The sequence below is a fragment of the Sceloporus occidentalis genome, unplaced genomic scaffold, assembly GCF_023333645.1.
Source record: "Sceloporus occidentalis isolate IW3139 unplaced genomic scaffold, rSceOcc1.0.p SCAF_2, whole genome shotgun sequence".
Taxonomy (NCBI): domain Eukaryota; kingdom Metazoa; phylum Chordata; class Lepidosauria; order Squamata; family Phrynosomatidae; genus Sceloporus; species Sceloporus occidentalis.
The window spans coordinates 32,380,870-32,398,446 of NW_028316982.1; the positions used below are offsets into that span (position 1 = coordinate 32,380,870).

The following is a 17,577-nucleotide window of genomic DNA, read 5'->3' on the forward strand; positions in this document are numbered from 1 at the left end:
TTCTCCCCCCCCCTCTCTCTCTCTACTGTAAAAGTAGTGTGGATTCAAACATAACAACCAACAAATTTTGGATCATATGATCCTAAGGTGAACACATACACTCCATATAACTCCCTTATTGAAACAGCTTCAGTGGCTACTGGTTCATTTCCAGGAACAATTCAAACTGCTGGTCATGACCTATAAAGCCCTACATGGTTTAGGTCCAGACTATTTGAGAGACTGTATCTCCCATACAAACCTGCTAGAGCCCTAAGACCTTCACGAGAAGGCTTTCTATTGGTCCCATAACCATCACAGGCTCTCTTGGTAAGGATACAAGAGAGAGCCTTCTTGGTGGCTGCTCCCATCTTCTGGAATGCCCTTCCACAGAAAGCTAGGCTGGTCCCCTCCCTGCCTGCCTTTCGCTGAAAAGTAAAAACATTTTTATTCACACAGGATTTTTAAAATCATGACAGGGTGGCTTTCATATGGGATGTGTGTTTTAGTCGCGTTTTTAACTTGTGTGTGTGTTTTTAATGTTAACTTGATACTGTTTTAACTGGATTATTTTAATTATTTTAATGTTTGTTGTAAAGTTTTTAAAGTGTTTTTATCTTTTGTGCCCCCTTGGGTCCCTTTCTGGGAGAAAGGTGGCATAAAAGAAACAAATAAATAAATCTTCATGACCTCTCAGAAAGCTGCTGTACAAATAAAGTGGGCAACACTTAGCCTCCAAATGTTTCTGGATTGCAACACTCATTATTCCTAGCCAGAATAGCCAACTGTGAGAGAGGATGGGAATTTCAGTGCAACAGTATCTAGACAGCCAGATGTTCTCCATGTCTATTCTCAACCCTTGGTAGATCAAGCATAGAGGTGGATAAAATGTGGCCCTCCAGATGATGGTGGACTGTGATTTTCATTAGCCTTGGCCAGCACAACCAACAATGGAGGATTATGGAAACTGACAGACAAAACACCATCTGGAAGTTTGCATTTTGCTCACAAGTGATCTATGTCAATATTGTCTACACCGAATAGCAGGAGCATCTTTAGGGTTTCACAGAGGAGTCTTTCCCAACCCTAACTGCACATGTTAGGAACTGAAAATTTGGTATTTTACCAGTCCTGTAACCACTGCAACAGCTCTTCTGACATTTTTCTGCTTTGGCAGACAATCATAGATGACTATCATATCTGACCAAGAAAACTGAAGCCTACCTTTGCACCACAAACCAGAACTGCAAACGAAAGCTTAACATGGATAGTGACAAACTAAGGATTGTCATGACAGAATGGAATTAAACAATTCAAGAAGATGTATACCACCCATGGTTTGTTCAGAGTTATTTTATACTTCCTTCACTGAGTGATCCTAGATAGTCAAGGATCTCAGAATGGAAAGGCATCACATTGATATTTAGTGAAACAAAATTAAGCCTCCTAGGTTTAAGGCGTTTCAGCAGCCCACTGCACTGTATTAAGAGGGAAACATTTTGATGTATTAATATTATCGGCCGGGGGGGGGGGGGAGGAACAGTTCACTTCAATTGAACTGTTGACACCATTAGGATACTGCATTGTCTCTAAAACAGAGAAGGGATACTGTTTTTAACAGGGGATAAGACAAAAGGTCAAAGACTTTCCTGTTTTCTATTTACTGGAAAATCCATTTCCTGAACCAATTCCTGAAACTGTTTCAGAAAAAAATGTGGTTCCCACTATGTTTGCACCATTTTCAGGAACCGTTTCAGGAATCGGCAAGTGGCGGGGGACAGCTTATTGATCTGGCTTGTCCAGGACCCCAAATCCCCAGCCCAGTCTTCTTACCGGCTTCTTTGGTCACTGAACTGCTTCCTTGCGCCTTTTTTAAAATTTCCTGCAGCCAGGGAGGCCGGAAGGAGGTCGCAGAGAAGCCGGGAGAAAGCCAGGAAGGAGGTCACAAGGCTTCCAGCTTCTCTGCGACCTCCTTCCAGCCTCCCAGACTGTGGGAGATTTAAAGAAAAGCCCAGGGAGGCCAGTCAGCAGCCAAAGAAGCCAGTAAGGAGGCTGGGCTGGGCATTTGGGGGCCAGGAGAGGCCGGGTCATGCCAGTTGCCCCCTGAGCCGGGCTGCCAGTGGGAACCAGGGTAGATTCAATTCCAATTCAAATCCACCTGGTTCCCACGTGGGCTGAATCGATTTATTTCTAAATAAATCGATTCAGCCCCCAAAACACCCCATTCCTAGCATCTTTTTGACACGAGTTAAATGGGTAAAAATGGGCAAAAAGTATGCCCCCCCTTTCTGAACCCATTTCTAAAATCGGATTCAGTGGGAACCAAGCCCGTTTAACCCAGAACACAATCCAGATTTAAATGTAGTGGGAACGTGGCCAAGCATTAGCAACTATTTCAATTAAACTCATAGCAATTAACACAGACTGAAATATAAAAGCGGCCGCCCAGCTGGATGGGCAGGCCGCTTTACCGCTAGAAAGCGGCTACAAAACTACAAGCCCCAGAGTCCTCTGGGGCTTGCCCCAGCCCCTTATTGGTGCGTGGGGCAGAAGGGGAGTCGCTTCTGCCCCACGATGCTCTAGGGGCCGGGCTCTATGATCCGGGCGTTCCAGTCCTCCAGGGCAGCTCATTGGTCAGTTGCCCTGGAGGAGGAGTCTCCTGGATCAGGTGACCTGGGGGCGGAGCCAGGGCCTATTTAAGGCCGCGCAGCCGGCTCTGGCCCTCAGTCGGCGCTTGGCTCCGAGTGGTTCGGAGCCAAGTAGGAAGGGAGGAGGCAACGGAGTGCTTCTCCCACCCACCCACCGCTTGGTTTGTGGGTTTTTGTCACAACTTGGAGTCGGCAGCATAGGCCAGGTTCTGCAAGGTGTGGTACCAGGGCTCTGGTTTGGGAGTCAGTTGGGACCAGGGGGCAAATAGGGCAGGCGTATGGCCATTGCGGGGGGCCATAACGCGAGAGTGCCTCCCAGTGACTAGGGGCTTAGCGAATATGTGAACGCATGGCAGAGTTGCGGTCAAGTGGTGTTCCTTAGCCCCTAGGTCATCCCAATGCCTGGTGGGTACCAGGCTTTTGCTAATCAGACAAACATGGGGTTGTTTGATTTTGCAGATCCTAACCTCATGCTTTGTGCCAACCCTACCAATTGTTTTGCTATTAATAAAGTTGTGGCCTTTCCTCCAGCTTGGTCTCCTGTGGTTATCTGGCAGCAGCATCTGAGGCAATTACATATTAAAATGCATACACTTAAACTCTTGACCTTTCTATTTTATTTTATTTATTTAATTTACACCATCCTTTTCTCTGGGTACAGAATCCCACATTGGCTGGCTATTTCTTTTAAATTCAAATTTAATTTTTATTTATTTATTTATTTATTGTATTAAACTAGGCAAGAATGGATCCTTCACCAACTTAAAACAGTTTTTAACTGCTCCTGGAGCCTTTAAGCACCCAAAAGAGTAAATGTAAAGAAGTCTGGGAATGTCAGCCCCCTATAAAAATAGCTTGGGGAAGCACAGTTTGCCCATTCCTGATATGAGTGGTTATTTACATCTAATACCATGATCTGAACTTACATCCACACTGCAAAGAAGGTCATTAAATCCCCAGACATGGTTTGAAGAGCAGCAAAGGGCTTTTAAGACACCTAACCATTCCGAGCTTAGCACTGTACAGCAAGACGTTAACTCCGCACATAAGTTGGCAATGTCATTAATTCTAAGAGCCAAAAGGAAACAAAAACAGATGTGAATTAATAATAATAATAATAATAATAATAATAATAGCATTTATTTATATTTCCCGCCTCTCCAAAGATCAAGGCGGGATTACAACAATAAAATAATACAAAGTAATACAAATAATACAGAATACTAATACAGTCAATAAAACACTAATATTGAATTTACCAATTCCTATTAGTTCTCTAAAATCAATTTATCAGTAGTCAGTGATCGCGGTCGAGATCACTGCAATCTACCCAGGTAACACTAAGGCCTTGAAGGGGGCTACACAATATATCTATCTAATTGAATGCCTGTTTGTCTGTCTGACACAGAATCACCAAACTTGCACTATTATCTAATGGGACCAAAATAAAATAATTTACTCTAAACAATAAATCTAAGTTGTGGTGTAAATAATATATATGTGTGTGTGTGTGTGTATGTGTGTGTGTATAGATAGATAGATAGATAGATAGATAGATAGATAGATAGATATCCAAAAATGTACTATCTGCAGTGGATACTGCAGAGGACACTGCTGTACAACATGGGAGGGCACACAAAGTAGCCATTTTCAGTACCTCCTAACTCAAAATGGAGTATGCCACCACCATTTAAAAACAGAGTTCTTCATAACCCAACCTAACCTAAAACATTTAATCTGCCCTTTCTATATCATGGAAACAATGAATAAATAATAAGAGGAGGAATTTCTCAATGATCTCTCTTGCAGAAGTTTTCACTCCTCTCCTTTGACTTTTCCACAATATAATGGGTGACAGCCTAGAACTGAAAAGATTTAACTGACATTGGCACTATAGTTTATTCAACCATGCAACTATATAACCAAACACTTCCAGCCTGTTTTTGTTTACTTAATTTTCATGTCACAATAAAAAAAAAAACATTTTGCACCTTCAGAGTGCTATGTATCCTTTGGACCTAAAATTATAACTATGCCAATTAAATCTATTTCAGTGCCAGTTGTTATACAACAAAATGTGGAAATGTCAAAAGGGGTATGTGAATACTTTTGCAATGTACTGTAAAAACAAGAACTACAGAAAAGATGAAGATGGAAGGGGAAAGGAAAGAAAAAAGAAGGTTCAGATTATGTGCTCATAGAAGCCCCTTGTTTTTGCAATGTTATCTTACCTGCCTGTATCTTGATGGCCCATGCATACATTCATTAATGCATTACACACAAAGCTATAACGACTAGGAGCATTTTCACTCAAGATCTTGCCTAACATTGAATAGTTGAGGCTGCGAATAGAGGGATTCTCTATAAAGTCCAGCATAAATTCTGGATCCCATAACAAGTTGGAGTTTGAAGGCTGCACATTACTGTAGATAGTTTGTTTCACTTTTGAGCAGGCACTACTAAACACAAAAAGAAAAGAAAAGAAAAGAGAGGAAAGGATTTAGGGGGAAAGACAACAATATTTCAACTTCTACAATATTTATTTAAACTTTAGCTGCGTAGTTACTAACTCATTTGTATTGTTCCATTTGGGGGGGGGGGGAGAGAGAAGCTTCATTAAGTATGATAACTACAATACAGTAGATTTCAAATTTAAACATTTGAATAGGCTGTTCAAAGGAGTGTGGAAAAGGAGGGGAAAAACTAAATTGTGAAATCTAAACAACACAGACATTGTGGAATCTCTAGGCTTTAGATCAGGATGTGCAACTGTGAAAGACTACGGGGCCACATTAGCCCTCCAGGAGATCTTGAAAAGCCACACTTCACAATGCACCTGCTTCTGCAGGAAACCCCCCTCTCCTTAGAGGGTATTTGGGGCATGCTGAGGCAAAAAGTTAATAATCTTGCAAACTTTTGTTTGAGCTCTGGGACATCTGAGAAGTTTAATGTGGTGGAGATGCCCTCCACACTCCCTAGATATCATTTTTGGGCATTTTAGAGCAATTTTTTCTGACCCTGGGGTGCTCTGAGGGCCACAGGAATGGCCCTGAGGGCTGCATGTGGCCCACAGCCTGTGCTTTGCCCACCCCCACTTTAGCTTACACAATTGATATCAAAAGGAAATTCATGGCATTGTACAAGAAAGTGTATTACTGTATTTAATTACCTAAAACTATTTTATTTTAATTACACCTGGTTAAAATTAAAAATTGTAAAAGTCTAGAAGGATTACCACAACTCTTTAAAATAAAGATTTTATTTATTTATTGAATATATTTAAACCAGTTTCCTACAATTGTTGTCAAACCAGTGCTCACTTAAAATCATCAATAAAACAACTAAGAGTAATTAGAACATCAAATCTCAACAGATAACATGAAATACATGCCAAAACCTCCAAAATGTCTCTGGGATACATAGAACAAAAAAAAACCCCCTCATTTAGTTATTAGCATAATTACGGGCCCTCACAGACAGGCCAAAATAAAGCTGCTTTGGGTCACTTTGGAGGTATGCTGTTTAAATGCTGCATGTGTCTGAAGAGGCCGGAAGCCGTGCCAAAGCCACGCTCTATTCGTAAGCACTAGAAAGAAGCTGTGATGCAGCTTCTGGCCTCTTAAGATGTGTGTGTCATTTAAACAGCATACCTCCAAAGTGACCCTTTAGATCCATCTGTACTGGCCCCATGTTTATTTTATTTAAAGTATGTACTGTATACCCCTCTCTTCAGCCACAAAGTTAATATTTGAGACACAGCTGTCTCACTGACCTATCAACCTTAATTAAATTTTAAAACTATTTTATGAAATCTTAAACTTCACATAGGTGGAGAATAATTCTTGCACATACAAATTAATATTAACCCAATGCACCCTTCAAAGGTCCATTGCAAAAGAATCATGATGGCTGAAATGGACTTATGGTACCTCACTGCTGACCCCACCCCTGACATTCAACAGCTCTACCAGCCTTGCTCTCTCTATCCACAAATCAGGTATCGGTGTCTACAAAACAAAGGCTACAAAGATAACTCTCTGTGAATGATCTCAGTATGAATAGTCTCCAACATAGATGGAACATCTATGGTCATAAACTTTCCCCTGCAAACATTCATAACTTTTTCTCTGCAGACATTGATACTGAACACACAGACATCAGTGGTGGAGTGTTATATAACCTTAGGACCACGGTTAGTGGTGTGACCTTGTGTGGTGTGACTATACAGTTGCCCCTCCTAACTCACAGATCTGGGATCCACAACCTCAAAAAACCGCAGAGGGTCGACCTCTGCTATTTTCAATGGGGCATGTGCCCCATTCAAGCCTATGAGGCTTGAATATGAGCAAGCCTTCGTTTTTGTGGGGGGGTAGGTCCGGAATGGATCCTCCATGAAAATGGAAGGCCAACTGTGTACAGTATCTTTTCACATGATGTATCCATCAATGAAATTATACACTTTCTATAGTCTTTGTACAATCTCAAATATGTCAATATATCAGATGTAAAATAACCAGGGCTTTTGGCAAGAAAATCTCAGTGAAAATAGGCTCTACTGAAAGTGCCTTATAAGGTTGGAAAATCTGCCTGGATTGCCAGCTGAAGACTCACACTTTGGGGCACTGCCCCAAACCTGACACACTGAGACTCACCAAAAATAACAGCACACTCCAAATAAGAAAGGAAAGAAGGAAAGCCTCAAATTAAACTCCAGTCCCTTGGCTTCTTTGACTATTAGAAAATCTCTGATTGTCTGAAATGATTAACAGATATAAACATACTCCGTAAAGAGTTTATTCAAAAGTCTGAATGCAGCTGGTGAATTAAAAGCACCTCCAACTCAGGGGGTGGTATTAATCTCATGTTCATAAACACAGATAAACATTCTTCTACAGTCCTCTTCTACTTACTGCAACACATTTTATGAACTAAAGCAGGCAGATTAGGCACTGCAATTCCAAAGCATCAGTTTTGTGAGGCTGCAGCTCAAATGAAACCAGTAATCTATCCCAATGCAACACTATATACATCATTATTCAAATCCAGACCTGACAGAGAAGACACTATTGTTAGGGTGCAAAGAGGACTGTCCATTCCCACCAGAACATGTTACAGTAAGAGCACTGCTATAGCACTGAGACACATGGGGAAAGTGGTAGGAAGGAGCAGGTGTGTTGATAGTGTCTTTGATGTCAAGGGAAGGTTGCAGTCAATCTATCCCTTAAGGACAGAAGATCTGTCTACATTGCAAGAGGGATGAAACTATGGCTCAGAACAGATGGGCCTTTGAGGCGCCCTCGTCATGTGCGAGGGTTGCCTGGTGGGCAGAGTACCCACATGCCCGGCAGCCCTCACATGTGACGAGGGCACAGCAGCTGCGGCGCACCCACCAGAAGTAGTGCGTAACAGTGACATCACAGCTGCACCACCGCCAAATGGGGTGGCGCAGCTGTGACATCCCTGCGACATCTTTGGCGCTCTGCAGCATTGCAGTGACGCCCAAAAAAAGAGCCACTTCCGGGCGCTCCTTTTTTGCTCCACAGGAGCGCCATGCAATTTGGTTGCTGTGGCGCTCCTGCGGAGCAAAGAGAGGCACCGGGGAGGCACCTCTTTCTGGCAGTGTGTACCCCGCCTATAATTATAATTTATAATCTAAACTAAAATAAAACTATCAAAACAGTAGCTGCCCTCTTTTAGCTGCTGCATATGTTGAGAAAGAATAGGGCCACACTTAATATCTGCACAAGGCTCTTCTTTACTTATTTGTTCAGAGAATTTGAGTTGGATCCAGACTAAATTTGGGGTGAAACAAGACAGCTGGAAGGGGTGGCTTGAAGCCACCCCTTCCAAAGACAGATTGGGGCCATGGCAACCTCACACCACAGCCCCAATCCACCTTTTTGCTGGCCAAAAAAGGAGCGGCAGAGAAGCACTCCTTTTTTGTGCAAGCAAAAAGCCAACCTTTTCCACCCTGTCACAGACAGAAGCTAGCTTTATGGCACTCTGGTGGCATGCAGCATGTAAACGCCATACTGCCAGAACATCCAGAAGCCAGCCCATGTGAGGGCAATTGTAAGCCAGCATCCGGGTGGCTTCAGATTGTGCAGCGTCAAAACACCACACTCTGAAGCTGCGCAGACAGTGGCGCAAGAGGGCGGTCTGTTCCACCCTGAGTTGAACTTATATCTCACTAAATTAATGTGAAAAGCTAACTTTAATGTAATGCGAGTACAATTTCGTTTGGATGCAACCCTTTATGTACATTTTTTTTCAAATGGTGTGCTGGAAGATAATGTCCCAAATATTGCCAAGTAGTTGTCTAAATTTTTTCCATTTCCTATGTGCGTAACTGTTTAGCTATAGTCAACAAATTAAACTTTTATTGTTCTGTTTCTGTTCTCTGTATTTTAACCAATGATCTGATATACTGACCAACAGACAACTTTGAAACATTCTGTGCTAAATGTTTCTGAGGCCCTTATTAACATGTTTTCAACACGTTTATTTCCAAATATTTTTCTTTTTTTAAAAAAAGCAGAACTTAATATAATAGCTCCTGCTCTGCAACACTCATGCCATACTTTCTCAATACTGTACATGTTTGCTTTTATGAAATACTTCTAAAGTTAACAAGTTAAAATAACTTGTTTATACCAGAAAGCTTGTTTTGTACATTTTAAAAAAAGAGGGGGGGCTTTTCATCACATTGCCAGAAGCAATGGAAAATTTAGTAGACACAATTCATTTAGAAAAAGAGACAATGGATATTTTTAAAAGGGAAGTTTAGTGAAAGTGACAAAACTTAAATAGGAAGTTACAGGCATTATACATGTCAGCTCGAGGAGGCAGTACAGGGAAAAGCTAACAGCTTGAAGTAAATTAGAGGTAAGCACGAAACTTTCAAAATATTTTATTAGATTATAATGGTGTATTTCAATGTAACAATATTTTATGTTTTACTCCATTTGGGAAATTATAATATTATTTGAAAAGCTAACCAGTGTGATACAGCAGGAACTCTGGATCTCCTCACTTCTGTTTACTGCCATCACTGGTAGACTTAAGATTTAAGGGCAGATTTCCAATGCAGTGAACCCAAAATTCTCAGAACTGAGATTTAAATAGAAGTAAAAGCTAACCTAAGGTTAGTAAGGCCAAACCAACTTCAGTCTAAGCATATTATATTTACCTCTATCTAGAGAACAAGAGCAGACAGCAGATAAAACTGGGTTGGGGAGAGTGCAAGGGGATAGAACAGTGTCTTAACTTTTTTATATATGCCATTTTTCTAAATAAAATTGCTTATATATGGGATGCTATTATGCTGATGCCATGACACCCACCCATTTAAACATGGGCACATTCCCATAAGTTAAACTGGCAGAAAGCACAGAAATTATGTAAGGAAAAAAAAATCATGGATTGATATCAGCCACACCAATATGCACATTTGCAATAAAAATGTGGGTCTTCGAAGAAAATTCATAGCCTTGGTTTCTTGGTGGTGGGGCATGCATCTCAAATACTACTGCAGTCCAAATACTTAAATGCAGTTCTCCAGAGAAAAACATAGCTCTGTCATCAGCACTGTTAATATGGTTTGTTTTATTGTTGGCAAAGTGTCTGTCAGGTAAATACCCGGGGCTCAGCTTGTCTAAAATTGTACCCAGATGTTCCATAAAAACATTCTTCCCATTAAAAATTAGTTTAGAATCACAGGAGATGATCATAGGTATTGAAGGTATGAAATATATGGAATCTGTTTTAATCACTGCCTGTATAAAATACACTTCAGAGCAAAAACTAAGGCCCAAAATTGGCTTAAAATAGGGTAGGAACAAAAGGCCTTCCAAATGTTATTGGACTCCAACTGCAATATAATTCAAACATTGTGGCTAATGGACGGGGGGGATACGGTCCAACAACTGAAGACTACACAGACTGTGATATCACCACCATTATTTTCAAAGTCCATCTCTGGTTAGCCCTAACACTATCTAGTCTAAAGAAGTCCTATTTATCCTTCCTTGATCTTCTCATTGAAATCCCTTATTTCTCCTCAGCCACTCAAACTATTTTTGACATTTTAAAGTCACAGAAATTCTCCACACAGTATAATTATTATACATTGTTAATCTTTCCCTCTGGAAAGGAAAACAGCAAACAAACTATGAACATAGTATCTCTTTATGTACCCAACTTAAAATACAGGCCACGGTGGCTCAAGTGGTTAAGATACTGACTCTGTTGATTGCAAGATTGACAGGTTGACAGTTCGAGGCCCAGGTGCTGCATGATGGGGTGAGCTCTTGTCACTAGTCCCAGCTTCTGCCAACCTAGCAGTTCGAAAGCATGCAAATGCAAGTAGAAAAAGAGGTATCACTTCAGCAGGAAAGTAACAACGTTCAATACAGTCATGCTGGCCACATGACCACCAGAGCAGTATTCGGACAACACTGGCTCTTCAGCTTAGAAACAGAGATGAGCATCACCCCCTATAGTTGGTTATGTGAAGAGATGACCTTTACCCTTTTTTACCCTATTAGGCAGCTATAGTGTTGGAAACTAAACTTATGATCATGGCATCATTGCCACAACTACAAATGTCCCTAAAGCCTACCTTAAAAGCCACACAGCCATGCCAAGGGAAAGAGGTCTACAATGCTACAGGACATCCAGCACTCTCCTGCTAGTGAGTTATGGTGTGATATGGAATTGTGGTTGGGGTCTTTGCTTTTGCTCATTGCACTAGTGATGGGGTGGTGGTGGATACATCATCCTTCAGTGCCCCACTCACCAGCACTGCAAAACTCCTTCATTCAATATGGGCTGCCTGGCTTTATGGTGCATTTATTGGGTTGGATCTGGGAATGGAGTGTATTTATAAGATTGTAACTATGGCCCGGTACACACTGCCTGCAAAAGGCGGGTTGGAGCCGCCTCTCTTTGCTGCGCAGTATTACCGCAGCAACCAAATGGCGCTGTACCACAGCACAGCAAAAAAGAAGCACTTAGAAGCAACTCCTGTTTGCTACGCAGCTGTAATGCAGCAAAGCACCGTAGGACGGTGTGGTGACATCACAGCTGTGCAGCGCCATTTGAATGCTGCGCAGCTGCGACATCACAGAGGCGTGCAGCATGTATGCCCCACATATACTAGGGCTCAACAGCGTGCAGTTGGTGTGCTACAGAGCCCTAGTTTTGGCCCCAGGCCGGCACAAAATGCTGGTCTGTATCAGGCCTATGTTTCCCATGTAGAAACACATCCATAATTTTTTTAAATGTAGGAAAATCATGGATTGCTGTGTGAGGTAGGAATGAGGAAAGTGACAATAGAAAGGGGCAGGGGTAGGCACTTTGAATCCCACTGGGTTAGGAACATCTAAATAGTGCTAATACCTTCAAACAAACATAATAGGATACATATTGTTTATTACTTTCTCAATACTGAGACAAGAACTCTCTACAAATTGTAATAGTGAAACACATCTCATCATAATCCAAGAAAGCCGTCATGTCTTCAGTTTACAACCTGCTTTTTAAACCTGTGTGTGGAGAGAATCTCTCCTTTGAAAATGTAGATAAGATTAACTAAAGGTAAAGGTAAAAATTCCCCCTTAACATGAATGTCTAGTTGTAACCGATTGTAGGGGGCGGTGCTCATCTCCGTTACTAAGCTAATGAGCCAGCATTGTCCGAAGACAACTCCAGTGGTCATGTGGCCAGCATGACTGCATCTAATGCTGTTACCTTCCCACCAGAGTGGTATCTATTTATCTGTTCGCATTTGTATTTGATGAAGCAAAGAGAAAACAATGCCAAAGAACTGACAGAATTCCAGCAAGCATAACTGTTTGTGCTCATAACTAAAGGTTGGATGGATGAGAGAGTAGACTGCATCAATGCATTTAGGACAGATTACACTCTTGCCTTTCACCAGAGGATATTTCCTTGTTTTATATAAGAATAAAAGTACAGTACTTACATTGACCCGTGGATAGGTCAATTGGGTCAATTTTTTGACACATGGAGAAATATACATATGCATGTGTATACATAATGTACTAAATATTTAGTTCAAAACATAAGATTCTATTACTACAAACCTGAACAGATCTCCAAATTTGCTTCTGAGATGGCTACATGATACATAGAGATCATAGAGATAGGCTAAAATACATCTTTCTGGAGAAGAGCATTCAGATGGATTAACAACATGTTTGACAACACCACATAATCTATAAGAAGAAAAACATAACTTTCATGAAAATGAAACACTGATAGTAGCATGCATTTTAATATTACAAATTATAGCCTATTGTGGTTACAGTTCCTTTATAAATATCCTCCATAAGCATGAAGTGGCTAGACCTTGCCCATAAACAAGGGGTAGTTAAAAGTTGCCTGAGGGCTGGGCTGGAGCCAAGACTTCAACTCCCTCAAAGGACTTCAACATTTTAATATTTCATAGAGGTCCTTGTAATGTTCCAACACAATATGGTGGGGTACAGACCACCCAAAAAGAGTGGTCTGCCTGCACCTTGTTTTGCTGCGTGAGGAAGCTGCAGCAGACAAAGCGGGTTCGTTTTGCAGCACCACTGTGATGCTGCAGTGCGCCAGTGGCATACTCACAATATCACAATGGCGCTGCAACGTGCAGACTCTAAGCGTCCGTTGCATCAAAATGGCGGCGCCCATCTGTACAGGGTGCCGTCATTTTGACACCCTCGTCACATGCGAGGGGCGAAGGACATCTGGAAGCGCCGCCCCTCACATGTGACGATGGCGCCCCATTGCGCCCGTATGTATAGCGCCTATATCTCATATCTTATTTTTATTTTACACTGTACAGCATTTTATACTTTCTAAGAATCATTTTCCATCTTATGTGGCAATGTATTTTAATTTATCTTAATCTTTTAATTCATCATGTTTTATTTTGTAATCTAGGGTTGCAAATTTATTTCAAACTGTCTGAAATAAAGCATAAATCAAAGCCTTTCCAGACTTTGAAAATACTACTATTGAATAGGGCTATTATTTATGCAATTATCCATATAGGTAGAGTCCCCTTTTGCCTATACTAAACACATTAAGTAGATTTAAAGTCTTCTCTAAGGTACAGTTTACATGGACCAAAATGCCCATTCCCCCCCCCCCCCAGCATCACCCTGTGTAGACAATGCAGGCCATCAACCCTGGGCTGGGAACAGGTGGATCAAACACCATTTGGGTGGATCCGGTCCAGCCTCGGCCCAACTGGCCTGTAAGCTTTTTGTTTTTCAAATGGCTATTTGTGGCAGAGTAAACCAGAAACCACATTAATTGTGCAGATTGCTGTGTGCCCCCTTATCTGCCACTGCCTTTCTCCATGCAGTCCCCTGTCATGGCTTGTGATGCCAGAAGGGGGCACCTGGCAATGGGGGCATTAATGGAAAACAGCAATGGTGATGGGTAAGTCAGTGATGGCAACGGTTCTGCAGGACGGGAGTGTCTGAACACCTTCCTGTCACCGCTCCCAACCAAGTAAGTGATGGGGGCAGAAATGAGCCATCTGAGAACTTTTATCATTAAACATAAGTTGGCAAGAGTGTTTTTTAAAAAAAAAACAAAAAAAAACAAACAAAAACAAACAGGCCTATTTATTTATTAAATTTGAATCCTGTCTTTCCTTGAAGAAATTCAGAGCATACAGAATATGTGACTTCACCATCAGATATCAAGGAACTAGTCATTTAGCTGAAAAATAAAGCCATAGCAGACATCTTCACTTTTCCACAACAAGAAAACATATATTTGCATTTCTCATTACATAATGTTTTGAATTTCCCACAGACTTTTTAAATATTATTATATGTTACTGACAAACTGAGCACATTCAAATGCTAACATGTTGAGAAACGGTTAACATTGAGGAGTCATTAGCAAAAACATTACCACTACAAACCCTTCAAAAACCTGAGCAGTTTGGTCTGGATTCAAAATGAGGCAGGCATGGTAATGCCTCAGCACAGCAACAATGCAAACACACAGCCCTGTTGTATAACTCCCTGCCAGGCTGGATGACTTCAGCAGAAGCTCAGCTTCTACCACACTCAGCTCATTCAGCAGCTAAAATTGGGAAAGGAAAAAAAGATAAAATACTGAGTTTAGGATCCCTCTCTAAATTAAGCTGCATAAATATTTCTATGAAAGATTTGTGGGATCTTGCTAAATAAAACATTTAGGTGTAATTGCCCTGGCTCATTCTGAGAATTTTCCAGGGAAAACAGATAACATTCTCAATTTGTAGGCCTCCTATCTTTTCCTACTACTTCTTCCATTTTTACCTTTTCTTCATCTTGATAATTGCCATCACAAAATTAACTCAGAAGTATTCTACCTCTCCTATTTGAATATAGAAGGAGAATAAACTGCAGCCACCACATTTTAAGTTCAGTCCCAGAGGGCTCCAGATTGACTCAGCCTTCCATCCTTTTATTGGTTGGTAAAATGAATACCCAGTTTGTTGGGGGCAACTGGCTTACAGACTGTAAACCACTTAGAGACTGCTGAGTTCACTATGATAGGGTATGGAAATAGAAATGCTATTGCAATGCTACTAAGGTCCCACATCTTTTTGGCAGATTTCAACTTAATTCTTCAGGGAACTATACAGTTTGCTCATACTTGGAATAGGGCCTTGGAATAATTATACTTTTGGACCACAAATCCCAGAATCTCCCAGCCAGAATGTCAAGTTGGCTAGGACATGCTGGCCGCTGGGGTCCAAAGAAGTCCGTTTTCTATTATCTGTATTCCCAAATATTTATAATAGATGACAAGAGATTTGGCATGAAATTGTCTTCTCCAAAGTGGCAGAAAGGGCAGCACAGAAAAGTACTCTAAAGTACTTCTACCAAGGACATTTCTGCTAGAGCAAATTTGTGTTGTTTGAAACGATTGCTGTGAACACATAAAAACTAAGCAATTCCAATATATATTCAGGCATAAGTCTCATATACATTCTCTGGCATTTGGTCCTGAATAAAGGTGTTAGGATTCAGCCATACAGCAATAACGGACTAGTTGCCATACTGATGCCATTTGTATGGGAAAACCTATCAGGGCATTTTGCTACTACTGTTCTAATGATTGTTATTCTACTATTTCTACTTCTGTCAGACAGTTAAGAAGATTTGCTTTTAAAGGGAGGATATGCATAATCAAACAAGCAAACCATGTTACCTGAACAGCAAAGTCAATAAGGCCATTGATATTTAGAGCAGGCTCCATCAGATCAAATATAAACTGTATATGGTGAGCCAAAGGAAGGTGGTATGATGTTCCTGAAGCAAAACTAGTAATCTGTTCCAGAACATTGTTGGAAATCTGGTTTTTTAAGTAAAAAAAACCCAGAATAATTAATAAATAAAGGACTGCATCAGTCAACATATTATTATGGCTATATCTACAACTAACATTTATTATTTTAGTATCCTATATCATTCTTTACATTTTAGAGGTGGGGTAGCAATATAGTATTGCAGCAGTCTATGAAGATTTTCACACGACATCATTATATCATTCCTTGATCGTCCCAAAGTGTAGTAGAATCATCATAACAGACAGACAATTCCAAAAGATTTTCACATGAGGCTGTTGGTGTTCTTAAAATGTTGATATATCAGAATTCAGCAATTCAACTGTTTTGAAATCGTTTTGTAATCATTTATTGCTGAATTCTGATATATCAACGTTTTAAGAACACTAACAGCCTCATGTGAAAATCTTTTGGAATCATCTATCTATTATGACGATTCCACTACACTTTGAGACGATCAAGGAACGATATAACGATGTCGTGTGAAAATCTTCTATGATATTGGAGGAGGCTTTAGCACACACACACACACTATAAAGCTATCACAGTTGCCATTAAATCTGGGCAACTTTGATAGCTTGAGGAACCTTTGTAGTGGCTGCTGAATAGTTAGATCAGCAAAGCTCTCAAGCTCAAGAACTAGCACACTCCTCCTTAAATCATTTTCCTGAATGTACCAGAAAACCCAGCAAAGAGCTGATGCAAAAGATTAAGGAGATTATTGCATGGAAAATAACCCGACTGCTCACTAATGCGATGCAGCCAGGTTGCGGGATGCAAGCGGGTATTAACACTCATAATTCGCCACCGATTCCACCAGGTGATTGCATCCTGGCTATATCCCGGGTCCCAGATGCACTTCATTGGCAGTTTTTCAAAAACAGAAAGCTCCCAGCTTTGAAAAGCAGCCACCGAAGCGCACCTGGAACCCGGGATGCAGTGAGGATGAAATCACCCAGTGGAGTCAGCGGTGAATCATGAGTGATAATACCCACCTGCATCCCGCAATCTGGTTGCATCCCGTTAGGGAGCAGTTGGATTATTTGTCCATGCAATAATCTCCTAACATGATGATTCTCCTCTAGACATAGCAACATAATATATTTCACTTTATAGATCTACCAATGCTCTTATGTTCCAGTCATAGTAGCTGTGACATGTTACTTTAAAAGATATTTCTTTTGACGGTAGGCAGTAACATCAACCATACCTTGCATTTTGGGATTATATGGTCAAGCACAGAGAAAGATCAATTCCATGTTCTTGGAAACAGAATTCTATGCATTTTTAACAAGGTAATTTTCCCCCTTCCTAAACCAAAAGTACTTTCTACCTTTTCCCCACTTTCAGATGTCACTTCATAACCCATGCCTTTGGCAAGACCTTTTCTGTACCTACAGATAATAATAATAAAAAAAATCCTCTCTCTCCTGCCTGTAAAGGGAGGATAAGGTAAGTATCTTATTCTGTCAAAACCTTCAAATCCTTGGCAGTACTTATTGTCTTCTTTTTTCCTTTCCCTTCTTTATCCTGTCCCAAGGCAAGACATCTTCTATTAACTAGAGGTTTATAATTAAATACAGAAAT

At 40.8% G+C, this 17,577-nt stretch overlaps 1 protein-coding gene across 2 annotated transcripts in view; it reads right to left on the reverse strand.

Annotated features, from left to right (window-relative positions):
• The window catches only part of MED12L (mediator complex subunit 12L), a 271,105-nt gene that overhangs the window by 59,810 nt on the left and 193,718 nt on the right, over positions 1-17,577 (reverse strand). For both annotated transcript variants that reach the window (XM_089509038.1, XM_089509039.1), the window contains exons 18-22: positions 15,855-15,998; positions 14,575-14,738; positions 12,734-12,865; positions 4,859-5,086; positions 3,554-3,695 (exon numbers count right to left, since the gene is read on the reverse strand). In XM_089509038.1, coding sequence (XP_089365164.1) covers positions 3,554-3,695; positions 4,859-5,086; positions 12,734-12,865; positions 14,575-14,738; positions 15,855-15,998 — 810 coding nt within the window. The remainder of the gene's footprint in view (positions 1-3,553; positions 3,696-4,858; positions 5,087-12,733; positions 12,866-14,574; positions 14,739-15,854; positions 15,999-17,577) is intronic.